The sequence below is a fragment of the Neopsephotus bourkii genome, unplaced genomic scaffold (assembly GCF_033783945.1).
Source record: "Neopsephotus bourkii isolate Nb327-2 ecotype Australia unplaced genomic scaffold, CSIRO-AGI_Nbou_v1 NB_1511, whole genome shotgun sequence".
NCBI lineage: Eukaryota > Metazoa > Chordata > Aves > Psittaciformes > Psittacidae > Neopsephotus > Neopsephotus bourkii.
Window position 1 is genome coordinate 261,502 of NW_026901987.1, and position 26,398 is coordinate 287,899.

General features: G+C 43.0%; 1 protein-coding gene across 1 annotated transcript; it reads left to right on the forward strand.

The window, feature by feature from the left end:
- Window positions 1-3,261: 3,261 nt before the first annotated feature.
- On the forward strand, window positions 3,262-25,610 carry NT5E (5'-nucleotidase ecto). The gene is made up of 9 exons (XM_061369759.1): window positions 3,262-4,300; window positions 9,060-9,282; window positions 14,521-14,709; window positions 18,458-18,655; window positions 20,164-20,315; window positions 20,743-20,851; window positions 21,144-21,293; window positions 22,859-23,059; window positions 24,468-25,610. The coding sequence occupies exons 1-9, from the start codon at window positions 3,953-3,955 to the stop codon at window positions 24,623-24,625; spliced, it is 1,728 nt and encodes a 575-aa protein (XP_061225743.1). The 5' UTR covers window positions 3,262-3,952; the 3' UTR covers window positions 24,626-25,610.
- The last annotated feature ends 788 nt before the right edge of the window (window positions 25,611-26,398 follow it).

Sequence of the window (26,398 nt, forward strand, 5' to 3'; positions counted from 1 at the left end):
CAATGACAGCATGTCTCAGAGATTATGTGAGCTGAGGCAAAAGTAAGCCATGCATGGAGGTGATGAGCTGTATGAGAAGCCAGTGACATTGTTTATACCACTGGCAGTCTTCTGAAGTCTGCTGAGACAGTTTGTTGTTTCTAGGTTCTCGCTCTTGGGGAAGAAGTGGCTGACCTCAGTTTAGACTCTATCAATCATACAGCTGAAGGACAGCAGAGAAAGCCCCTTTCTATGTGAAGGCTGACAAGGGAAGCCTGGTTATTCCTGCAACACCTCCAAGCAGGGAAATGCCAGGAACTACCACTGCTAGCAGCTCAGTTGGCTTTTAAGCCAGACCACCCTGGAAGGCTTGTGGTAGAGCACAAGAAATTCCACCTATGTGGGACATTTACCCAGCTGGCTGCGAGAGGCTGTGCCAGTTCTTAGTCATCTCAGAGCCAGTCCCTGAAGAGATGGCTCCCTTGGCCTCACTGCCCTGAGTTCCTCTAGAAGTCACCCAGTGCAGCTGATTGGACTATGCTTGGCCTATTGCAGAGTATTTTGAAAGCAACTATGTTGTAATGCCTGATGTGAGCTGCTGGGTCCTGTGACAGCGATGCCAGGAAGAAATACAGTGACAAAAGAAGCCTTTTGGAAGCCCTCTGCAGAAGCTCCAGAAATTACTTCTAATAACATTTAATCCCAAAAGTCAGGACAGATTCATTATCCTCTGTCCTATGCTGGCTTCCCGAGTAAGATTAAGAGCTTGCTGCCTGTACAGCTCTGCTGAGTTACCTAGGGGGACAATACAGAGCAATCCAGTTCCTAGAAGGAAACCGCCACAAAGGAGAGGTAATATCCATGGTTTCTCAAGGTACTCCTGGCTGGCTGTGGAATTCACCCTTGCCCAGCCAAAGGTTTGCAACACTTCTGCCCAGTCCTGTGTGAGAGCTTTTGAGAGAGCCTTCCTGAGACACATGCCAGTGCTGAATACAAAGACTGATCTCCACTGTTACAGGATGTACCACTGACATCCTGGAGCATGGCTTAATCACTTCTTTCAGAGGAGCAGAAGGGGAGGAAGGAAGAAGACAATTAAGCTATGCATGAAGCACTTCTTTCCTCTCTAGCTCACTCTCTTTCACATAGACTTGTTAGACACACATTTTCTAGTGCTCTCTTGTCTTCTCTAGCTTCAGTTCCAGCACTCAAGTATATTTCTGTGTATTTTCATAATGTTATGTTTTTCCATAAAACACCAGTGGTCGGCTGGAGAGGCTACAATCAGACCGGGTAGATAAGGTATCTAGAGGACATCCTGTTTTGGTAACACATTCCTGGGCTTGGATATCTCTGCTGTGGGCATCCCAACATGGTTCTGGAGCAGACCTTTTAGCACAAGGTTGGTTCCACATAATGTCCTCTTCTTGCCTTAATTAATATCCAGGAAACTGCTTCCCAGGGTAAAGGCACTGTTGTCAGAGCCCTAAGCACAGCAAGAGGATGCTAATTTATGTGTCCGATCAACTTGTAGATGAATGTTACATGAGATGAGGTCTTTGCAGAATCAGACTGAGAAGCTTAATAAGGAAGACATCATAAACAGCCAACACCAGCAGGCACAACAGTCTGGGTGGCCCCTCTGGCCCCCAAGTACTCCATTGTCCATCTCTGGCACACAAGGTGCAGTGGCTCTTCAGGACAGCTCAGGCTGTTTCTGATATACTCTCCTGGACCAGACTGAAACCTGTCCCAGGCATGAAGAGCTCAGTGGAGTTTGGTGTGGGTCTGGGCTTTACAAGCCAAAGACAGTACTGGCTATGCAAGCACATTCTGCTTGCTTTATTTTTTTGCTGTCTTTCTGTGTTTGCACGGAGCTGTGGTGAGCAGAACCAGCATCTGTTTAGAAATGCTGTGGCTGGGAACAGTGGTTGATTAGGAAAGAAGACAAAGCCAGGCAGATGCCAACGGCATAAATGGTGCTTGGTGCACACAGGCATGCAAGCTTGGCTGTCCAAAAGCAGACCGAGTGGCCAGAGTTGTCTTTGTTTTTTGCACAGCTGACTTCCTAGCAGATTTGGGCCACTTGGTAATGCTGGTGTTGCTATATTGCAGGTTCAGCACAGAGCCACTGGACCCAGATGAACTGGTGCGGCTGAACTAAGGACTGGTGTTTATTTTCTACATGTGGTGAGCTGTTCAAATTCGTAAAGTCAGTGGAGATCTAGTCAGTACAGGGAATACATCCCAAAGAGCAACCCAGCAGACCAGCCATGGCACAATACACTCAGTTGTCCATAACAAGACATTCAGACATCCAAGACAGCCACATGAGGCTAGCAGACACAACACAAGATTCTCCTTTCTGGAGAGAGACTCGGAGACCACCAAACAGCACCAGCATCTTTGTTCAGGTGATGAGTCCCAGCTGATGTGTCTGCTTTAGGGACCTTATGACTCCCTAAGTGGCAGTGACTGTCCCAACAGGATTTCGATTGGCCACAGTGAAAACTTGAGCACATTAGAGCACATGTAGGCACCTGCTTGTGGACACCCAAATGTGTCTTGGCTTTGAACTGAATCCCAGATGGGCCATCGGCACAGGCCAGCAGAGGAGGGAAGAGCAAGCAAAGGGGATTTGCAGAGGACAGGAAGCACAGCTCCAGATTTTGCTGGCATAACTCATGAAATGAGGGATTCCCCAGGGATGGGGTAGGCAGTGCACAGCACAGCCATCCAAGGAAATGAGAAGATACCTCACAGCTGGTTTAATTCAAGTCATGTATGGGAGTACAGGGGCAGTGGAGCATAGCCATCATGGAAGGAAATACATGTTCATTCACTTTCCAGCCATGTGAGGAAACAAACAGACCAAATGAGTTCAGATTCCATCCCGTGGACTTTGGGTGCCCAGGAAACCAGGGCATGACATCATCTGGTGGAAAGGAGACAGCAACTCATACAGCCTCTGTAATGCTGTGAGAAAGGGTCACTTCTCTACATGCTCGTGAAACTTCTGGTTTCAAGAAAAGCCAACCAGACACTGCTTACAATGTGCAATTCTCCAAAGGTTGCAAGAAAGTATATGGCAGTTACAGCACTCTGAAAGCTAACTTTGAAAAATCCCTTTCTCCAGGTAATTTTGTCATTTAACAGTGGTAGATGTGGACCCACACAGTGGGTGTGTGACTTTCAAGGAGCAAGTGGGGCCAACAATCAGTCTGAGTTGCTGAAGTGGCTATCACCCCATGCTGTACACCTCTTGGGTTGTATATTTAAGGCATCAGCGGGTCTCCTCTTCAGCATACATGTGCCAAACCACAAAAACTTAGTATTTTACCAAAGAAGGAAAATCTTGAAAGCAATTCAAGGATCTACACTAAGAACAGTAGAGTTATAATTAAACCCACCTTAAAAGTAGCGTACCTCTTTTTAGGCCTGAAATAGCACTCTGTATTTTAAGCATTGTTGCAGAAAAAAGAGAGAGGTTGAAAACAAGCATTTTCATGTGAGGGTTTGGAAACTCAGCGTACTAAACATTCACCAAGGCTCCCTGTAAGCACTGGAGTTTGTCCTGTTGCTGCTGGCTGAATGCGCATCTCTGACCTCCAGCAGCGGGCTGGAGCCCATCTCCGTGCAGCCCCTGCTGTGCCGCGCTGAGGGACGGCAGAGGGAGGACGGGGCAGGGCAGGCCCCGGGGCTGAGCGATCCCCAAGCCCCAGCAGGCAGCGAACCGAGGCACGGAGAAGAGCGAGCCCGGCAGTCCCGGGCGGCCGCTCCGCGCCCTTGCTCACGCCCAGCAGACGCGGAGCACCTGCGGCTTCCGCGCCACACGGGCACTCAGCACCTCCGCTGCGGGCGGGTCGCGGCTGGAGGCTCCGCGGGGCGGCGCGCAACCTGCACGGGTTCCCCGCCAGCCCTCCCCGCCGCAGCCACCCTTTGTACCGGCCCCGCGGAGCGGAGTCCCCGCTGCATGGCGGGGCGGGCGGGCGCGCTGAGCCTGTGCGCGGCGGCGGTGGCGGCGGTGGCGGTGCTGTGCGCGGCGGCGGAGCTGCGGCTGACCCTGCTGCACACCAACGATGTCCACGGGCGCGTGGAGGCGCAGGGCGCGGGAGCGCGGGGCTGCGCGGGCGCGCAGCGGGCGGCCGGCTGCTTCGGCGGAGTGGCGCGGAGAGCGGCGCTGGTGGCGGCGGAGCGGGCCGCGCACCGTAACGTGCTGCTGCTGGACGCCGGAGACCAGTACCAGGGCACGGTGTGGTTCTCCCGCTTCAAGGGCTGGGAGGCGGTCCACTTCATGAACCTCCTGCGCTACGACGCTATGGTAAAGAGGGCCGGGGGTAGTGGTGGGGGGCTTCCCCGTCTTGGGTGCTGGGTCTGTGTTTCCTTTTCCAGCCCTTGCATTGACACCTCCTGGAGCGCGTAGCGTTGCCTCAGAGAAGTCTGTAGGTCTCGCTAAAATCGTGGTCAGCATCGGCGAGGGGTAAGGAAGGAGAAAAGAAGCGATGTGCCAGGTGACTGGCACCCGACCGAATGGAGTCATGAGCTGGCAGTCCCGCGGGCAGCCAGAAACAGGGAGCTGGTGCCAGGGCTACAGAGAGGAAAAGGCAGGCATGCTGTGGATGAGCTCCCCTTGGGACAGGCAGGGGCTTAGAGCGAGCTGGGGAGGGGTGGGCAGAAGCGTGGAACCCTTGGTGAGACGCCTGGCCTGCGATGGAGAGGGTAACCGCGGCAGAGGCTCGCAGCCTGCCCTACGGGAAGGGCCAGATGGTGCATGTTGGCAATGCTGTGGCAAAGGGTGAGGATTGTTAGTTTTCATCAATCCCACCCTGGTCGTGTGCAGTCCCACCAGAGCTGTGGTTTTGATAGGGTGTAAGGGACTGGATGTGTGTGGTCCAGGGACTGGAGCAGTGCACCTTTGAGGAAGCTGTCTGAGGCTGCACCAGTCCTGTGTTTTTACTCTGTCTCTTTTGGTCGTCCAAGTGCTGAGAGAAAGGTAGAAGAACTGAGGGTGAGACTGGGGGGATGTCACTCCATGTCCTTAAATCTTTTGTCTGGTAATACATAAAGCCTGCTAATAAATAAAGAGTTATTGTGGCTTATTTTGTTTGCATAAAACCTCAGAAAGGAGGAGAGAGATTGAAGTTATGTTTGAGGATGACTGCATATTTACCTCATTCCAACTGACAGCTTGAGGAAAAAGATCTGCGCGTATCACATCCTCTTGTCTTCATCTTTTTTGCTTTCTCTGGTAAATACTGCTCTTTCCCAGGTAAAAATGGCTTCACCCGTTGCTTCTCTCTGCCTCAGAAGAGTTGCGGAAGGGAAGGGATGCCCCAGCACACTCTCCTGGGCTAAACACACTTCATACTAGACAGACAGGTCTGTGAAGGACACTGCTCCCTGTTCCTGCGTCTTAACAAACGGTTTCCTAATCATAAAACTAACAGGCTTTTTCTCCCAGTGGTGTGTGTGCATTCAGGACTCATTCTCACTGGGAGCTGGAGATGCCTTTGGGATTGTGCAGGGCATAAATAGCTCAAGGTGGTTTTTCCTACCTTTCTTCCCAAAGCCTGCTGCTGACTGTCACTCCTCAGCTGCACGTTTGCTGGTTTAACTGGTCCATGGGCAGGCTGGGAGCTTGCACAATTCCTGATCGTATCACAAGAAGAAATTCTAATGGGCAAAATCAGTAATATTGAGCTTGTGCCCAGTTTTAGAAATGCATTACATAGGAAGCATGTGCTGACTGTTTAGGAGATCCCATGAGCTTTTTCATCAGAATAAGATTAAAAAATAATTCCACACCATACTGGATAGCCAGAGGCTTGTACTGAATGCTTATGCCCTAGGTGAAGTAGTCAACCACTTGTTCTCTGTGGAGGTGCTGCATATTATAATTTGAATGTTGGCACTGGATAGAAGGGGACAGGACAGACTGAGAAATTACAAGTACTCAGGACCTTTGCTACCAAAGAGGCTGAGGACAGATGCCAAGTGTTGGGCAGTGCTGTGACATCCTTTACAACTCTTCTGTCCACGGACTGTGAGCACCATGCAGTGGGGATGGTGGCCAGGTGGGCGTGGGGAGCCAAGTAAGAGCCACGCTGCAGAAAAGCAAGCTAGTGTTTCTTTAAGCAAAATTTGGGGAGTCATATCCCTAACAGAAAGGGTGGGGATTACTGAAATGGTTAGAAGCAAGATACAGGAGCAGGATTACTAACAGGATGAAGGAGGGAACATGAGTCATGGAAGTAGTTACAGGATGGGGGCAGGAGCTGTAGCAGGATTTAGGGCAGCCTGGCAGCGTTAGAGGTTTATTCCACAAAGGGGATGACTTTCCTTTTAGGTTAGCTATTTTCTCATTTCTGCCCTTTCTCACCTCAAGCCTGTTTTGTCTTGTTTAGCGAGGCATTGCCTTCCAAATTTTCTTGGCTTTAGCCTTGCTTTTTGGTGCAATTAACATCAAAATCAAAATTAAGTACTGCAATGTCAATAATTGGAGTGATGATGTAAGTCATCTGGTTTTACTTTTAAGTTGCATCCTTCTGTTAATTTGTATCCTGATTTTGAAATATTTTTTAACTTGGTTTCTTGTGTAAAGGAGGATTATAGGATCGCGTGCTGTGTGCCTAAATATGTCTGTTTATTCCTCCTTGTGATTTAGACTTAATCTGGCCAATGGATGCAGATTTGGTGAAGGGATATTGCACAGGCACAGCATCCTTGAAGCTCTGGGCATAAGGGTGGTTAGATAGAGTACAGGAACCCAGAATGGTACACACATCCTCCTCCCCAGAGGACAAGTTGCATCAAATATAAGACTGTATTATTAGCCACCAGTGATTTCTCATGAACAAGAGACTTTGTAACCACCCACACCATGGGAAAAGTTTTAATCAAAGCTTGTATCCTAATGGACATGAAATAATCCAAACTCAAGATACAAAGCCAAGAGAAACAAGGTTTCATAAGTGGTTGGTTGGTTTTGTTGTTTGTGGGTTGTCGGGGGGGTTTTTTCCACAACAAGCTAATGGCAGTTACATGCAATTCAACTTATTTCATTTGCAACCTTTTGGGGGGAAGGGTGTAATTGCATGTTTAGGATAAACAGAAGGCGCATGCATCAGCCAAAAGGAAATAGCTTGTTACATTCTGAGATGCTCCACAAGTCCATGGATGTCTTTTCAGAACATCAGTCAGCATTGAACTGATGAAGGAATCAAAATGAGTTTCCTTAAAGTGTTATTCTTTTTTGCATGACTTTTTACAGCAAGTTAGGTTGCAGTTAGAATACGGTTAGAAAGCTGATATAGTTGGAGTGCAGTGTGGCTTCTCAGGTCAGGATTTCTCTAAGGACAGTTCTTAGTTCTTTTGAAAAAGTGCTGCAGCATCATGCAAACAATTTGACTCCTTCCCTGGGGTGTGAGTAGGGCTCTCACTAGCACCAGCAGGAGCAGTTGGTTGCCAGTGATGCCAAAGTTACTTCTGATATCCTGACTTTTCCACAGGGCCATTGACTACCTGCCGGTGGGGATCAGAGGAATCAGGAGTCTTTGTCTCCCCCAAAAGCAAGACTGCCAATCATTTGACTGAAATATTGAATTTCCATGCCTCTAGTGGTCCTGCTCAGGTTGGAACATGACCAGGGTTAATAGAATCTATCTGGGAAATAAAAGCTGGAATAAACACATAGACGTTGTTTATCTGAGTAGGGCACACAGATGTGTAAGTCTTTTCAGATGATGAATGTGACTTTCCCTGCTTAATCTTCAGAATGAAATTATAAGCACTCTTTTGTCTAGAAGAGTTGGTCTGATGGCTTTAGCGCTCCTTTCATGCTTTGCTCTGACTGCCACCTGAAAACTTGTCCCAGGTTACACTATAACTATGTTTCTATAGCTATTTCTTCTCTTTCATTAACACCTAAATATGCTACAAGGTTCTTGTATATATCATGCTTCAGGAAAGTTGCCATCTATGGATGTTCTGCTGGTTACTTGGAGGCACAGGCACGTGGCATGTTAGGCTGAGCATGAAAAGGGGTGGGTAGAAGAAAGTTTTATGGTCCTTTAAAGCAAGTGCATTTTTCTTAAATTAGACAACCAACCGAGAATAATTAAACATTCTCACCTTGTTGGTATTATGTTGCTAATCGATAAACTGGACTGCTTGTTTTGTGTGATAGTTTTAGTTTAGATATCAGAGTTTCCATGATAGTGTTATCTTAGAATCAGAGAGTCATGGAATGGTTTGGGTTGGAAGAGAACTTAAAGATCATGTAGTTCCAACCCCCCTGCGATGGGCAGGGACACCTTTCCTAGACCAAGTTGCTCAAAGCCCTTTTCAACCTGGCCTTGAACACTGGCAGTGATGGGACATCCACTGCTTCCCCAGCCAGCCTGTGCCAGTGCCTCTCCACCCTCACAGTAAACACACCTGCATGTGTGCACACACCTGTACTATGAATTGTCTGTGGAGATTCTCCCTAGTTGATAAACATTAGCACTTCCAGTAGGAAATTTTATTGATGATGTCTAGAAAATGGTATTCTCTTGTAATGTGTTAAATTGCACAAGAACTTCTACTAAATGTGAATTAAATGTGTTTTAAAACCTGTATTCCAGACACAAGCTCTTAAAATGCGTGTTTTATTTAAAGATAACAAATACTGTCATTGGCATTTAACATTTTCTCCAGTATTTTTTTAAGCAAAATATTTTCCGTACACAAAATACGTATTTTCCTCTGTGGCTCTTGTTAATCCTCTTTCTTGGAGTTACAGGATGAAAAACCAGCGGATTTTGGTTTGGCATGTAATTGCAGACCTTATTTATGTAGGTTTTGACTGTCACATCTGTATTGATAGAAGAGTCTGAAAAGCAAAAACCTAAACCTAAAAAAGACAAATTAACATTTCTGTGTTCATGAGAAACAGGGATGTGCTGTTTTAGACAAGATAGGCTTTTATTCCCTAGAGCATAGACTTTGTTTTCTCATACATACCTTTATATATAATTTATGAGAACATTTAAACTGACTATTGGGGGTAGGTTCTTATATTTTCTTCTTGCTTTTCACAGGCTTTGGGGAACCATGAGTTCGATGAAGGTGTGAGTGGATTATTGGATCCTTTCCTTAAAAATGCCAGTTTTACGGTTTTGAGTGCCAACATCAAGGGGAAAACCCCATTAGGGAACGAAATGATGAAATATGTTAGTCCTTTTAAAATAGTACATTTCAACTCGGAACCCGTAGGGATTGTTGGCTACACTACAAAGGAGACTTCTTTTCTTTCACAGCCAGGTATGTTTTCTTTAGTATATAAGTTTATGTCTTTTGTTATCTATTTTATTACTTGTCCACTTTTTTTAATCCAAAGATGAATATTTTCAGCTGAAAAGTGAGAAGTTTTGTCAGTACTTCCTTGTATTATTCAACTTTGTAACTGCCTGATTTTTAAAGTGGAGAAGGCTTGTTAATATTAAAAGCCATTTTCATACAGACCTGAATTATATAATGTCACTGAATTATCCAAGAATACTAAAAAAGGTCAGTGAGATTGCAGAAGAGCTGGGGAGTGCTTTTATTTTTGTTGGGTTTTAAAATTTATATTCTTTTATATTGTTATTTATACATCTAAACAAACGTTAAAGCTTACCTTTACAGTGAAATGTGCTCAAACCAAGGCTTTTCTCTGTGTTGAAATTGTGATCTTGGATGCCTCCAAGCTCAAGCCTTAGTAAAAGCAAGGAGAGCTTCCTATGTATTTTTGAAGCAGAAGTTGCCCAAGATGTTTTTAGTCTCTCAAATATTTCCAGAAATTAGACTACAGAAGGAACACCCATTCAGCTTTTACCACAATTGCTTCATTCATGAGTAAAATTAGAATTGATGAGGAAAAGGCTTCTCAATTTCTGTTTTTTTCCAACATTGAAGGGGTTTTGGTTTGTTGAGGTTGGTTTTTTAAGTAAAAGAAAATGGTCAACTGGGATGAGAAACACATTTAAATCAGCTGTAGGAGATCTGAGTCATTGCCTGCTCAAAGCCCAGCCCCCCACACCCTCTCCTCCCCAACAAAATCAGACTCTCTTCCCTGTTTTTTTGCAGGAGGGATGCCCCAAGCACTGGTTTAAAGCAGCTTCCACACTGAAAAAGGACTTCATATTATTACTTCTCTTTACATCACTTAATAATAAAGAAGTAATGCATAGCTTTTTTTTTAAGAAAAGGAATATTTCATACCTTGAGGAAATACTAGAATATAAAACCGTTCCTTCTGTGCTTTTTAATTCCTATTCTGTATGTTTAAAGTATCAGGAAGTGGACGTCTGAGGTCAGAATAGACTTCTATATCTCACTTCTATTTTAACAGTGATGTGCTTTTGGAGTTCTTTCTTTTCTTCTCCCAACAAAAAAGGAAATTGATCTGTATCTTCTGTAGGCAATAGAATTTCACCTGTGCTTGAGGTGAAGTTCTTGAGGGGTGAAATGCTTGAGGGTAGGTGTCATCTGACATCACGCTAAGTTTGAACACAGTCAGTGTTCTTCTTCATTAGGAAGTAATAAGCTAGATCTCAACTCTTCTCCCAAACAACTCCATTGCTGTGATGAGGTCATCAACTTAACTCTCTTGCAAATAAATTTACTAGAGAAGAATCCAGGTAGTGTTGGAATGATCCTCTGAAGCATTTAACTACACTTCCAGTAACCTTTAGACATCATACTGAGTGCCTCAGTATGCCGAGATGCTATAACAGATACCACAACTGTTAAAAACAGTGTTGAAAGGGAAGGCTGGTTAGTTCCCTAACTGTTAGTTCCCTGAGGCAGCCCTAAGCTAAGTATATCCCACAGTGTAATTGAGCAATAAGCAGAGCAAATTCTAACAGCAACACGAGTTTTTACAGTTTTCTGCTTTGCTTTCTCAGTGTGTGGAGGAACATTTGGAAGCTTTGAAAATGTGAATTCAGGATGTGTTAATATAGCTCAGTGACTGTATACCCTCCGTGACCTAGCAATCCTCCAGACTGATAAAATCATGGCAGAGGTGGGTCGGTGGCTAAATGATTATCAATCTAATGCCTTAATTCAACGAATAAGACGTGTTGCACATTTTATATTCAGCACCATGCTTATCTCTACACACTTCTTCCAGATGATTCTGTTTTCTCAGACTGCAGCAGTTGCTTTGGCGTGCTGTACGCTCTTAGGACATTCTCAAGGCAAATAGGAAGTATGTAAATGCTGAAACATGAATTCCTACATGACCATTTTCCATGGAAATCTTTTGTGGGTGTGATTTCTTCTGCTGTCAAATTCCAATGACTTTGACGCAAACATGAAATTACAGTTTGCTTAAAATGGTTATCAGCATACTTGAACAGCGTATGAAGTCCCTAAGTCTCAGTGGTTCCACTGTGAAGGAACAGTTAGTCTTTGCTGCAGGTACTGTTACTGTTGTTGTTCGGAAACCACAGGGATGGGGAACTCTTAGCACAATTTTTAGGTTACAGCCAATTGGCAGTTTTTCTGAAGTTCTTCCTTCAACTATCTCAGCCAGTTTTTCCACATCCTCCAAGTGTTGTTTATAACTTGGCACATAGACAGAGTTGTCTATGTATTTGTTTTGCACTAGTAATCCTAAGAGCATCTTTCTGGTATCTGATGGTACCAGCTCACTTGCTTTAGTTCTGAAATGGTGTTGTAAACATCACACAAAATGGTAATGTCTTTGTCTGTCCTGAGAGATGCTACATACATGTTTGGTGCTGTGAAACAATATATCTCATTTTGTCTCTTTCTTTTCATGTAAGGTAGAAACCCAAAGCCACTTACTCTGTAACCCGACAGGCAGCAAAATATTTACTAGAACTATCAACTTGGCAGAGTTTTCTAAAACGGAATTTTAAATTCCATTTATTCCACTTTATTCTGGCTAGCTTGCATAGTATTTTTAATACACAGCCAGTTCTTTTTTTCTTGTTCATTTATAGCAGTCTGGATGTTTTATCTGAAACTCTGCACCATCTAAAAAGAGAAGAGGATGTCACATCAATTTGATACCTTGAAACAGAAGTGAAATACAGGCATGAGCATTAACTAACTCTTAAATAAACACTTATTTCAATTCAGATTGTTTTGAAATACATGCAGGTGGGTGCTAAGCAACATATCGCTTTTTGCCTGGTTTCATGGAGAAGTAGGCACTGTGTAATTGCTCTTACAGTCTCCTGCTCTATGACTTTTGAACCTGCTGGCCCATTTCAGCTCTATTAGATGAAGTGCTTGGATGACTAGGATACAAAGCTGTGTGAAAGCTGGGGTGAGGGGAGGAGGTGCAGGAAGCCCCTGCAGGAACCCCTTTCTGAGGTCAAGGTGGGCAATGGGCAGTTGCTGGATGGGTGGGTTTGGAGGTGTGACTGCCTATGTGGTTGGTGGTGCCGGTGGCTGCCTGTGCCCTGCTATAACAGTCCTGGGAGAGCGATGGATTTACTGGCACAGGACAAGCCTTGTTTTAACCCTCATTGTGAAAGTAGGTTTGCTTGGTTCAATGTGGGTTGAAGATTAATGACAGTATGTCTTCAGTGTATTGTAGGCTGCTGGTAACAGAGGGGTAACAGAGCTGGTGCTGGTGGGGAGAGCTGGGTTATCATGGATCCCTGGCATGGGAGAAGTTAGCCTGCAGGCAACTGGATGCTGGCACAGGTGGTCAGCAGGCTCACTTTTGCTCTTCATGTAGAGAGCCCCATTCTCTTTATAGAACTGGTCCCCACATTGTGGTATGCAACACCATTGTAGCTGGTCCATGGATGGTAAGACGAGTATGCGAAAGGCCTAGGCTCAAGGAGCATTTCTCAGACTTCTCCGTTTGCCAGTAGCTCTGTATCAGGCCCAGTTTCTCTCAAGCACAATGATGTACAAAGAAGGGCTGAAGTCAGTGTCTTCCTTCAGGGAGAATAAGGCTAAAGTTGAACTAAGTGCAGTTTTCCACTGTCTTAAGAGGGGGTTTATAGAGAAGATGGGGACAGACTCATCCCAGAGGGACGCAGAGAAAGGACAAGAAACAATGGGCTCATGTAGTAAAACAGGAAATTATGGTGGGACGTAAGGAAAAGATTTGTCACGGTAAGAGCAGTTAAGCCATGAAACAGGTTGGCCAGAGAGGCTGTGGAATTTCAGCTTGCTGGGACCAGACCCATTTGGGCATCCTCATTTGGCTCTGAGTTCCTGCTTTGAGTGGGTTTTGGACTAGATGGCCCCCGGAGGTCCCTTCCAACCTCAATTAACTTATGACTCTTTGATTCTTAAGAAGCGGTCTGCAGGAAGAAAATGTGGGGATGCGCTGCACGATTCAGTCTGCAATGTGCAGTACAGAGATTCCCTCTGGCAGTAACAGAACTATTCAATGGGTGTGGTAGTGAGCCAATTTATGTAACCCTCTTTTATCTCTTCCATTGTAGCTGCTTCCTCTTCATTTCCTGAGACATTTTGCACTGGATTGTGAATTCGTTTCACTCCTCCCTTAGTTATGAAATAATGTAAATCTTTTGACTTAAAAAGTATATTTCAAAAGGGTTTGATCAAAAACTGAGCAGGAAGGAGAGGAATTAGGTAGAGGCTGAATTAGTAGAAATGTTTCTCGGTTGTCTTTGCTGGTAAGTTTAGGATTACAGTTTGTTGACTCTGTTCTTAAACTCCATTCTTAAAACTTTGTCAAAGAAATTAGTCTCCTACATAGTCAGTCCTTTTGCGCAACCTAAAACACTGTGCCCAGGATAAAAGTGCATGTTTATCTAGTGCTCATGTAACTGTTTGTCATGTTAGAATAATTTCAGCGAGCACAGAAACCTTGCAGAAAGACAGAGTTTCCCAACGTTGTGGTCCGGAAGAGGTTTCTTCTTTCCAAACACTCCGCTCTTTATGTTCTCGTTTCACATGGTAGCTCAGTGGTGTGCTGTGCTGTATTGATATTGCTGAGGGTGGTTCGCATTAGGTGAGATAATCTGTGTAAAAAGGCAGTTCAGTGTTTGCACTTTGAAGAAGCTGCTCTTTAAAGCCTCAGGGGGGAGAGGGAGTAAATGGGTGTGGAGTAAAAGGAGAGATTTAATTCAGGAGAAGATATAAGACCTCAAGGAAATACAATTTGGGAAGGAAAAAAAGCTTTATAGTACAAGTGTTTATGGTCAAACACTTACTGACGTATTTAGTTTCCTTTCTCTAGTTAAATAACAAAACCCACTCAATTTTTGATCCCACAATTGGTGTCACTGGTATTTTTTAATGGAGTTACAATGTGTTTAGTATAGGCAAGTGCATACAGTTTAGAGAAGGAATGTTGTCTTACTCTAAGCACAAAGGTGCTCCTGAGACACTGGAGAACATTAGACCAGGAGCTTGGACCAGCTAAGAGCATTTGAAAGCCACTGATACTCAAAGTGCCATTAACTGTACAAAATAGCACCAGATATAAACTAGGTTTTTGTTTGTTTAATAATTAAAGTACTTTGTAATAATATACTTACATTTGTTCTTTTTTTTAAGGGGATGATGTTATCTTTGAAGATGAAATTGAAGCTTTGCAAGTACAAGTGAATGAACTTACTGCTCTGGGAGTGAACAAAATAATTGCACTAGGACATTCTGGTTTTACTGTGGACAAAAATATTGCCCAGAAAGTGAAAGGAGTGGATGTTGTAATTGGAGGACATACAAACACATTTCTCTATACAGGTATTTAACTTCTTACTAAAACATTGCTTCTAGAGCAAAGGTAAAACTGTTTCTCTTTAAGCTCTGAGAACTTTCACAAATACACAAATAACTTGGAAGTTATGGATAGATATCTATCCATATCCATGGAAGAAACTGATTTAAAACAGTCTGTAGGTAAGCAGTACCCTAACTCACTGAAAGGTTCCTTAATGCTGTGGATGTTCAAGGTGACTTGTGCACAGCAGGACAGAGAGAGGTAGTAATACTAGTAAATTACTGCCAAACATACTGTACCTGTTTCAAGTTCATACTACAAAGGAGTAAATAAGATGTTTACATTTAAAGTTGTGCGTGTTAACAACAAAAAAAAAAGAATCATGCAAGACTTCAAAAGTGATACTGATGTTGATTTTCTGTAGAATCTGATTCATAGGTCTCCATTAGCCCTGACATTAAAAAACTCTTCCCAAGTTTTCTCTGTCTTTTTCAGTCCTACTTTTAATCTCTGATTTTATTATTCATCGTTTCAGAGGTAGACATCATTCCAGAGGTGAACACTGTTGATCTCATTTCTTCCGCAGCAGTGATGCTTTAGGGCAAAACCTGTCACCAGCAGCTTCTCCAGTGCTGCTGCCTTCCCTGACCCCATGTGTAAGGATACAAGTAAAATAAAAGCTGGGCTTTATAAACCATCAAAGATAGCTCATTAAATTTAGCTCGTTAAATTAACTGGTTGAGAATATAACAAGAACTGTATGTAATTTTCCATGAAATTTCCCTTGTGCTATAGTCACCAGGATAGCACTGTGTACCCTAGGAATTTAAACACTTAAAGGTTTTGCACTGTCCACTTCATCCTCTACATGAGGATGAAGTGGACAGTGCATCTACATCCTCTACAGAGGATGTAGACATCCTCTACATCCTCTCATGAGAGAGCTACTCATTTCTTCTCACTTTCTCATGTCTGTTTGTCTCATTTGGACTCTCACATTTTACTGTCCCACCTATTAAACAGTTTCATACTACAGATACACATTAAACAGTTCGGAATATCTCTTCAATTTGGTGTCAAGGAATAACTGATTACTAAGCTGGAGCCACAAAGCATTTACAGACCTACCTACAAGTCAGAGGCTGCAAACACTTAGCATAGGGGTGCAGCAGAGAAGTGGTCAAACTGGAACAGACAACAGGACCATCCATCCCAATGTCTTGTCTCCAAGAGTGACTGAGAGTGAATGGTGAGGGAAGAGTGGACAAGCCTATAGAGAGGCTGTACTCAAGTCTGCCTTCATCAAAGGGGGCAAAATGTCTTAAATCAAAATGGCTTATTGGACGTGGTCCAAAGAGATGCCACTGTTTGTAGTTGGGAATCATGATCTGAAGTGCTCCGGGAGTTGAGGTACCGAGTTCATATCCTGCCTATATCTGTAGGAGTTCACATGCACATCTTTTGTCATCCCAGAGAGTACCCACTGTCCAAGTAGACTAGATCAAGTTGTTCAACCTCTCCCCATTTGAAACTGCACTTGCTAATCCATCCAGGAATACCAAGAGTACATTTGTGAACCTTTCCCTTCTAAGTCAAAGCTATCAGCGAAACAAGAGCACAGCTATGTCTGTGGAGGTGATTTGACTGCACAATAAACATCTAAATTGTGTGTGTGTTTCTATGTGCACGTTAAGCCTATAAGCTCTCATTTAAATCAAGAGAGGTTGGATCAATAACTGGCAGGATAATCTGCGAGAGTGTTTTGGCTCAGTCTAAGAGAAGATAAACCAGCTGGTCAGCTGAATCTGTGGCTCTCACGGGAGTTGAGAGACAAACAGCCCATGGCAGACATCTCCATAGAGATGTCTTAATATAAGGGCCTATTCTCAAGCTAGTCCAACCTGTCTGAGACATTTGGAAATCTTTGGTTTAGCCACAGGTTATGTGGCAAATGTTGCCTTGAATTTTTCAGGTGTGCTTTGGGTGTGTAGAACTGATTCAAACAGTAACGGTAGTTTTAGGTTAAAGCATATTAATTTCTACTTTCCATCAGAAAGGATGTTCTGAAAACGCAGTGTGTTGGCTAAAACAAAGGTAGAAAACAGGAAAATGTTACAGGTTCTTCAGTTACCCAGTATGAATTTGTGTGTTTGTGATGAAACAGCGTCTCAGACTTTGACAGAGATGTGTGCATGCGTTCTAGTGCTGTTTTCTCTGGGGATAAGATGCGCTGAAATGTCTTTTCATTTCAGAAGCAGCACATCTGCTCTTACAATGGAATAATGTCATAGTGATAATTAATCCTTCAAGAAAGTATCAGTATCAGAAAACATTTCTTTAGGAAGCAAGAAATGAATAAGCATGTAACCATGCACAGCTGATGTGAACCAAAACGATGACCAGAAAGCATAAATTTCTATTGCTAATGCTCTGTTCATTTGAAGGCTACACAAAGGCAAGAGATCAAAACCGATTCTTTTTCAGTTCCAAAAAAACCCAAAGCCACTTTGCGTGGATAAATCCTGCAGGGTTTTCATTAGCTACAGGATTTCTTAAATTCTTCCCAAAATAAATATCAAATAGTGAGGAGGCACCACCAGGAAACCAGCTGTGTTGGCCCGGCTAAAAGTAGAAAAACTAGTTCTTTGGTAAACTTGGTTCAGCTTGTATTTTGTTACAGCTTTTCTCCCTGGAGGAGGGACTAGAGAGAAATAGGAATTGTAGTTCTAGGAGGAACATTTGTCCTGCTTGCTTATCCCAGGTTTTCATGTTATATAAACAATTGTAAATGGAAGGAAACCACTTGTTCAGTGAGCAGTGGAAGTGAAGAGCCTGCTTTCCTCCGGATCCATGCCTGCTCCCCCATGCCCCGCCGTGCTGGCACCCAGGCTCTCACTGACACAGGGATGGGAAGTACTGCTGGCTTTGGGACAGGAGGAGCAGCAGGTTTTGAGGAGGCTCTGCAGTGGGGCTATGCACAGTGCCTCTCAGAGCTGCCTGGCCTTGGTCTTTGCTGACAGTGGGGTAGAAACACTGAAATATAGAAATAACAGGGGGGAATGATACTACTCAGATAATAACATCAAGGTGACAGGGAGAACACTGGTAGCCTGGAGATAAGAGCTGTGCTGTGTAGTTTTCTTTGCTGCTTTCCTCGCCTGCGTAGTTTCTAAATCCTGTGGTAGGCTATGCCGATTGAGCCGAGATCTCTTTTCTCCGTAAATGCGTTTAATCTGTCTGTTTCCAAATCCTACATCTACCCACCCTTCAAACTTTGCAGCTTGATAAGAGTTTTAAATGTATGACCACATAACTGTAATGCTAATGAAAAAAAACCCGTGTATGTTTTATTAACATTCTCATTTTCTATCTGATGCTAAATAACGTAGTGTGAAGGCTGAACAATACATTTCTCAGCCAGAGGCTGGTACACGTGCATTACTGAGAGATTTAGATTGTAGTAACTGGAATGAAAAGTTCCTTTGTTGCTCTTGTGACATGATGTCATGGAGAAGTGTGCTGTCACAACTTAAAAAACACTGTGGCAGTTCTTAGAGCTCATGTCCTGAAAACAACATTGTCTCTTATGCAATAACATAACTGAATGTTATGTTACTGAATGTGCATTTGTCATCCAATACATTTATTGCCGTTTCTGCTTAATGTCCTATTTGGGGATTTTAAGGCTGAGAAGCATTTAAAATGTCATTCTGATAATTCCTGGAAGGTCACATGGGCTGAAAACCCGCTTTACATGCTCCTTTTGTGCAGGCACCCCACCCTCCACTGAACAGCCAGCTGGCCCGTACCCATTCATGGTTGACTCAGATGATGGGAGGAAGGTGCCAGTGGTGCAAGCTTACGCTTATGGAAAGTATCTTGGTTACTTAAATGTTACATTTGACAAGAAAGGAAATGTAGTTGAAGCAGTTGGAAACCCCATTCTGCTGGACAGCAGTGCTCCTGAAGGTATGTGGAACAGACGTTTGAATTTGCCTGCAGCACTCTAATGCAATTCAAGTGTTATTAACTACACAGTACAGTGTCAAAGAAGAATCCGGCTTTCTTCCTGAGCTTGCAGTTCTCTTGTGTGTAGGGTTCAGTCTGTGTTACCGTTGTACACTTTTGCCTCTGTTTCTTTTTCTGAGCAGTGGCCTTTGAATATGCACAAATTCAGTGTGGTTTTGTCTGTTTAAAATGACTGAAAGTCCCTTTGTAAGAGCTTAGATGATACACCACCTTACCATTTGGCAGAGCCTATTTTAGTTAGCCCTGTAATTATGATTTAAAAGACTGAGGACTAATTTACTCTGTTTTGCCAGAGGCTGGGTTCTCCGGAACAGAGTTTAGGGCAATATAGCAAATTTGGAATGCTCCAGAAAAAACCCTCTGGCAATGTGCAAATAAAATACATGAACCCACAACTTCTTTTTTTCAACACTGATTGTGTTCACTGTTTCAGCTCTGAAGCCTGTAAAGGACTGGGAGGAGGAAAGTCTGTTGCTTTCTTTTCATACCCATCCAAGCTCTGTTACCATCTTTTTGTTGGGTCTGTGATTACTTAGGGCTGGTTCTCGAGTCTTCGTTTGTTGTCCAGCATTTGCTGTGTGAAGCTTTTTTTCTAGGTATGGAGCTAAAAAGTCTTTTTTTTCCAGACTTTCTAGGTTCTACCTGAGTATTTATGAAATAGATGATTTAAGAATTATTTGTTCATAGATATTCTGATTGACTATGTTATTATCAGTGATCCATGAATGGAATGAGGTGATATAAAGAGATTTTTACATTCTCTCTGTGATGGCAGGAAAACTAAAAATTCGGGCACATGGGTGCTCTCATTTCGTAAATGTTGCTATTGCTCACAGTTACGTGGCAAATTGCTTAAAACTAACAGCTGATATAAAGCAGTGGTGACATTATCTGTATAGACAAGTATCTTTGTATCTGGTATTGTTTTCTTAAAGAATTAGATTTGCATCTGGTGGACATATGTGCATAGGGAATTAATTTCTGTGAGGAGTTTATTCACTGACATTGGTATTTGAGCTAGTATTCCTTTTAACACTGCATTAAAGGGGAGGAAGCTATAAATAGGAAGGGAAAAAAGAAAGATACGATGTCAAATATAGACCAGGCTCACTGGCATGTTACAAATTCTCTCACTTGTAAAGGTAGGTGCTACAAACCCTGTCAATCAGAGCTCAGAACAGGACTGGGCAAAAAGTACTTCTAAGTGTTAGGAGACAACCTTCCTGTAGCACAGGAATAGCTTGTTCACTTGGTTGTCTCATCCTGCCTGCTCCCTTCCCAGGCTTTGAAGTGAGTGTGGATGTCATGTTGCTTGAAGTGCCTTTAGGGAGAGTATGATGTTTTAGAATCATGAAGAGCAGGGTCTTTCCTAAGCTTTGTATTCACTGAAATGTCACTAATATGAGATACGGGTGATGCTTATTTTGCACTTTTATACTACTTTTTAGATGAGCACATTAAAGAAGAAGTGGAAAAATGGAAGAAAGATCTGGGGAATTTTTCTACAGAGATTGGAAAAACTAGTGTTTACCTGAATGGTACAAGCCAAGCGTGCCGTTTCCAGGAATGTAACATGGGAAATTTGCTCTGTGATGCTGCGGTAAGACGTTGCTGCTCCAGGTGGCAATGACATCTAAGTGGTACCCCAGAGCTATTGGGTGAAATCCTCCAAACTGTCAGCACACAGGCTCTGCTGCTTTCCAACACTGTGACACCTAGTGCCTCCCTAAGAAGATCTGGCAAAAGCCAGGCTGTAATGAATCTTGCTGTACAGTGTAAGGAGCAGTTTATTCTTTGGGTGAACCCTCATATAGAGAGCAGCTCACAGCTGGCTCTGAGGCTGCAGTTTTAAGAGACGTGGTAGTCTGACCTAATGAATACGTATTTTATAGTGGGGCTGAAGGTAATATCAAAGAAGATATAAAACCTTTCTGTCTCTTTTAAGTCTCAGATTGTATTGGCTGTGAATTTCCAGAGCCTAGAATAAGTGAAGATGAAAAATCAGTTTAAACATTTTCCTTTGGTAGCTTTATGAGAACATTGGACATCCAGATAAAAAGTCGTGGAACCATGTTTCAATGTGCATCCTGAATGGAGGTGGGATACGGTCACCCATTGATGAACAGAGCACTAACGGTATGTAAAATAACAAGCTGAATGACAGCTTTATCAAAAAGGAAGCATTGAAGCATATTGAATAGCAATACATGCAGCTACATCAAACTCAGATTTATTAGTCTTGATGCTTGCTGGATGACAAAGACATAGGTTCTTTGACTGGGACAACGTATATGATTCTTACCTTTACTGACCCTCATTTTCTTAAATTGTATGTATTTGCCACATTCCTTGTCAAAAATGTATTGTTAACCTAAAATAATGTTGTAAACTTTAAAGATGTCAACATTAATAAGTCTCATTCCTCCAGGTAGCATTACTGTGGGAGATTTGCTGTCTGTTTTGCCATTTGGAGGTCGTTTTGATTTGGTGAGGGTAAAAGGCTCCACTCTGAAAGAAGCTTTTGAGCACAGTGTGCGCAGATATGGAAAAGGAAGTGGAGAGCTGCTGCAGGTTGGAGGTATGTTTTCTTCCTTCCTCCTCTCAGTTTTCCAAACCCTTCTATTGGCCTTGTTTGTATTATGCCTCTCTAAGAATGGAAATCAAGGTGGCCACATGTGCCAGCCCTGTGCCTCACACATGCCACCTGACTGCTTATTCTGCGTATGTTTAATGGAGTCACTGCAGCACATGGGCCATCACTGTTCCCATCAGCAGAGACAGGATTCCTGGTTGGTTCAGTGACATGTAATGGCAGCAGTTTAACCCTTCAGTGAACTCCAGGAAGATAAATAATTGAGTATAGCTGTAATACACTAATAGCTACAAACTCTGGGTTTCAGTTCACTGGCAGCCTACCTGAAGCCCCAGATTGGATGTCCCTGCCAGCTATTGCCAAATTTGTTTAGCAAAATCATTTTGTGCCATTGTCTAATGATTGTTGGCAGTTTTAGAGTTAGTCCAACTGGGCTATGGAATTGGTGCAGTGACTTCCTAAATATTTCAGGGGGGAAGAGTTGGTATCAAAAACGTGTATTTCTTGAATTGCAGCTCCCCATGTATTTATCCATATGTATACTAGGCTACAGTCATGTTTATTGCTGGTCTCTTTGTGATGCAGTGCAGGTTTTTACTGTTTATTTAATAGAAAAGCTAAATAGGGGCAGGGGCTGATGGATTATACTTCCCCCTTCTCCCCCCCCCCCCCCGCCGTGCCTCTCCACTCAGCCTCATGCTGGATGTGCTAGCCCCCATATGATCTACAACCTCCACATGCCAACGACACAACCCACGTTTCCCACTTCCCACCACTAAGTTACCATGTTCTTAGGTACTGCTAAAAGCAGCATCAGCCCCTCTGCTTGCTGCCTTCTCAGAGAAGATAGCTAGTAGCTCTGGAAAGGGTTCAGGACAGAAGATCCAGAGCAGGAAGAGAGCCAGGGTTGGAAGAGCCTCTGTGCTTTATAAGCTGTAGTGGCTTCCTGATCAGGAAATTCTTGGCAGAGCTGTTGTGGGGGCCTCACTCTCCCCAGACTTTGACTGAGGAAGGCTCACAGCTAGAAACATTACTGCTCCTACAGTGAGTAGAAACCGCAACTTTCAGTCCTGGCCTGGCTTTCTTTTTTCAGGACGCTACCCATAATAGCTGCTAAATTAGGGTGGCTGGCTTTAAAAGAAGTCATTTCAGCCAACAAGCCAGGGCAATGAGAACGCATATGACTACAGAAATAAGGGAAGGTGTTTTTATATAACTGTATCCTAGGTATTTTTATATTGCAGTATCCTAATCTCATGACTTTTCCTTCATGACTCCTTGGATTAGTGACAAGAACAGACAATAAGTAACTGAGGTGGGACAGTGCTTCAGCATTTCTCTAACGTAAGTTTTCTTGCATGAAAGTTGAGTAGTGTGCAAGGAAAACAGGGCATTAACTGGCATAATTCAGAATGACACAACCTCTCGGGCTAATGTTAACCTCTCAGTTAATGTAAAGAACCAGGTGAAGATGACAGAGGATGATGCCCCTAGCTCTGGATGTTTAATAGGCGCTGCATAAAGTAGCATTCCACTGTGTATTTTTGTAGGCATCCACGTGGTCTATGATCTCTCCAGAGCCCCGGGAAGCAGAGTTGTTACCTTAGAAGTGCTCTGCACAGCCTGCCGCGTCCCAGCCTATGTCCCACTCCAGATGGACCAAATATATAATGTGACACTTCCATCCTATATGTTATTTGGAGGCGATGGCTATCATATGCTGAAAGACAAAAATCTGGGATACAGTAAAGGTAAGTATGAGAACCAACAGGGCAGCTGATAAACAATTCCCCAAAGTTAAAAGATCTTTCTGTAGTACAAGTCTCAGACTTTTTATTTTACTGGATAAATTATTTTCTAGTCTGACTTCTTGTTTGGTTTTAGGCAGCAGTTATGTTCTTTTTTAGTTATAGCACAAAAGGTTCAAAGAAAAACTGAGCCTCATCCATTCAGCACTGCTTAGAGAGCAGTTCTGCGATCAGGATAAGCCAGAAAAGAAGCAAAACCACATGCAGCCTTGCTCATGTACTCGTTACAAAACAAAGCATCAAAAAAGAAGATGCTATTTTCTTTAGCCTTTAAATTTCCACTTTATAGAAGTATTTGCAAAGACAGAATGATCACCTCTACTACTGAAGGACATGTGGGTAAGGCAAGGGGACCGATGCCGAGCTGCTCTGCGGGAGTTAGCCTGCCTCTCCAAAAGCAGCGGGATTCTGGCGACAGCCACCCTGCTAGAGACCTAAAAAGGAAGTGTTTTGCAATGCTGTGTGAAGCTCCTCTGAAGCTGCATGCGAACTGTTAGAAACTCAGCGTTCATCCAATGGACACATACATCCCTTAAGACAAAGGGAACCTTGAAAAAAACTTTTGAGATGAAAATTGATTATTTCTGAAAACACAAAGAGGATGTAGTGCTGTGGTTAAAGGGAAAAAAGTATCTCCTAGGAGCACATCTATGTTTTGCCAAACTTTTAATTTCATGTGCTCTGCTTCTGGATGGTAAAAGCATGCTTTTACAAAAAAAAAAAAAAATAAAATAAAAAAAAATCCCTTTGAACCTGTATTACAGCTCTTCTTTTGTTTCTACAGATGTTTCAATTTAAAACTGATTCTCAGATTGGTGTTAAATTCAGCCTACAGCTTGCAGATCTGGGGAGGCTGTCCCTCACACTAATTATCCATTCATGCAGAAATAAATTCACATACAGAGAAAGCATTAGGAATCATAGAATGGTTTGGGTTGGAAAGGACCTTAAGATCACTTAAGGTCCAACACCCCTGCCATGGGCAGGGATGCTTCACACTAGACCATGTCACCCAAGGCTCTGTCAAGCCTGGCCTTGATGGAGATTGGATGGAGCATTTACCACTTCTCTGGGCAACCTGTGTCTGTGCCTCATCACCCTCACAGTGAAAACCTTCTTCTGTATATCTGGTCTAAATCTTTAGATCAAGGTTTGATGGGGGTTTGAGCAACCTGTTGTAGTGGAAGGTGTCCCTGCCTGTCGCAGGGGGGTTGGAACTGGATGAGCTTTAAGGTCCCTTCAAACACAAACTGTTCTATGATTCTGTGACGATTCTGTGAATTTTAGACAGGTTCTTGAATGCTGGTTAAGAGCCAGGCTGCTGCAGAGAACTCTTGTTTTGTCTGTTTAGGTGAACCTGATATTGAAGTTGTTACCCGTTACCTCCAGAGAATGAAGAGAGTTTACCCAGCAGTTGAAGGTCGAATAAAGTTTTCTTCTGGAAGTCTTACTGAAGCAAGTCTTACCCTGATTTCTGTATTGTTCACTGTAACGTTCTTGCATACTTGATTTTTGCTTGCTGTGTTTCCATTTAGAGTGAGAAGGGCAGGCAGATAGACGATGCCAACAAAGGGAAAAGAGAACTGTTCCCTTTTCTTAAACCTTAAAATAAATGTGTGTTGAAGTTTCTGCTTGTCAACAGTAAACAGCACAAGCCATTGTCTTTAATCTGGTAGAGGCATTGAAGCACACGGTGCAGAACGAGAGGGCAGAATTCAGAACTTCTCTTAGCTTGAATCTGCAGGTACCTGCAATTCAGTTTGAAGTTTCAAGGAGCAAAGTTCCAGGGAATACTCATGCTCCATTGTAAAACAACCACTGACCAAAATGGGGTGTTTTTTAACTTGTCATTTTTCTTTAGCTACTTTAGATAATGAGTTAAGAATCTGGTTCCAGTAGAGTGAACAAGCTTTTAAATCTCCACTCAGGGTTAAAGCTCTCAGTCTGCTATTTCTACTTTGCTTCCAGTCATATGCGTTGTAGACCTGGATTAAACTCATTGTCATTAAAAGCATGGGTCCATTTACATGCAATTGAAAAAAGTTTTTCCAATTTTCCTTTTGAAGATGCAGCATCTCACTTATGTTTTCCATTAATAAATAGTGCAATGAAAGCTTGATTTGATTTGCATCAATTTAAACAAACTATATACTTCACTATATAATATGACCAGTTTGGAGACTGTATCCAAGTGAGAACACTGTCTATGATTATGGTGCATCTTTATATGAAAAAATTTACACCTTTTTCTAAAGACAAAAGCACAGGACTCCCGCCCATTACTCTGTTATCAGCAGCATTCAGAGAGAATGTCACACATGCGTTATCAACTCCTTTGGAAGTAGCCCAATAACAGGGCTTTTTACAGCAGAACATAGCTTTATGACAACTGTGATCATAACTCAGAAGCCTATCTCATCTATGGCAAGACTGTGTTTGAGAAACATACAGTTCTAAGAGATGGACTAATGAGTAATGGAGCTTTGAGCAACCTGGTCTAGCGATTCTGTCAGTATACAGTCAGAAATCAGATTAAATGCTAAGTGACATTTCTGGCACTTCATCAAGAAGTGATTGCTTATAATATAATGCAAACGATTATTTTTATAAGATCATTCACACTGGAATCCTCACATCATGTTTCCATGCTGTTTATTGCCAAATTAAACTGATTATGAGCCTTCTGAACAGACCTGCTGCGTTCTTCTGGGAAGTGCACTACACTTTTGCTGACTGAAGCTACTCACTTCTTAAATCCACTGCACCTATGGATTTCCAGGAGAAGGTACATCATGATAAACATTCAGTGTGTATAAATTTCAAGACCTGGTTAGTTTCCACATAAATTCAAGGGTTGTGCATTAAAAGATCTGAACTATGCAGCTGCATTAGGTAAATTGTTTGTCTCCCTGTTCTAACAACAGCTGACCTTGACACATTACTTAAAACATGGCATTGATGATTTGTCAATAGCAGCCCTTGAAGTTACTAATTTACAGAATGGTCTTCCCCAAATCAACATAAAGCCAGTAACAGGGATTGCACTTACAGACAGAACCATACCCACACGCTGGTTTTTAAAGAGCTATAACAACTACTTTGGCATACCCAGAGAGAAAGAACACTTTTACCTCCTTTTGACAAACAGAAGGAAAAAGTAAGCAAAAGTAATACAGAGAGCTAATGCAAACTGTATTGACAACACCGATATTGCATCAGAGTTTGCAAAAAGGGAGAAAATGGGCATTGTCTGAAAAGAAGAACTGAGGAATGCTTATTAAA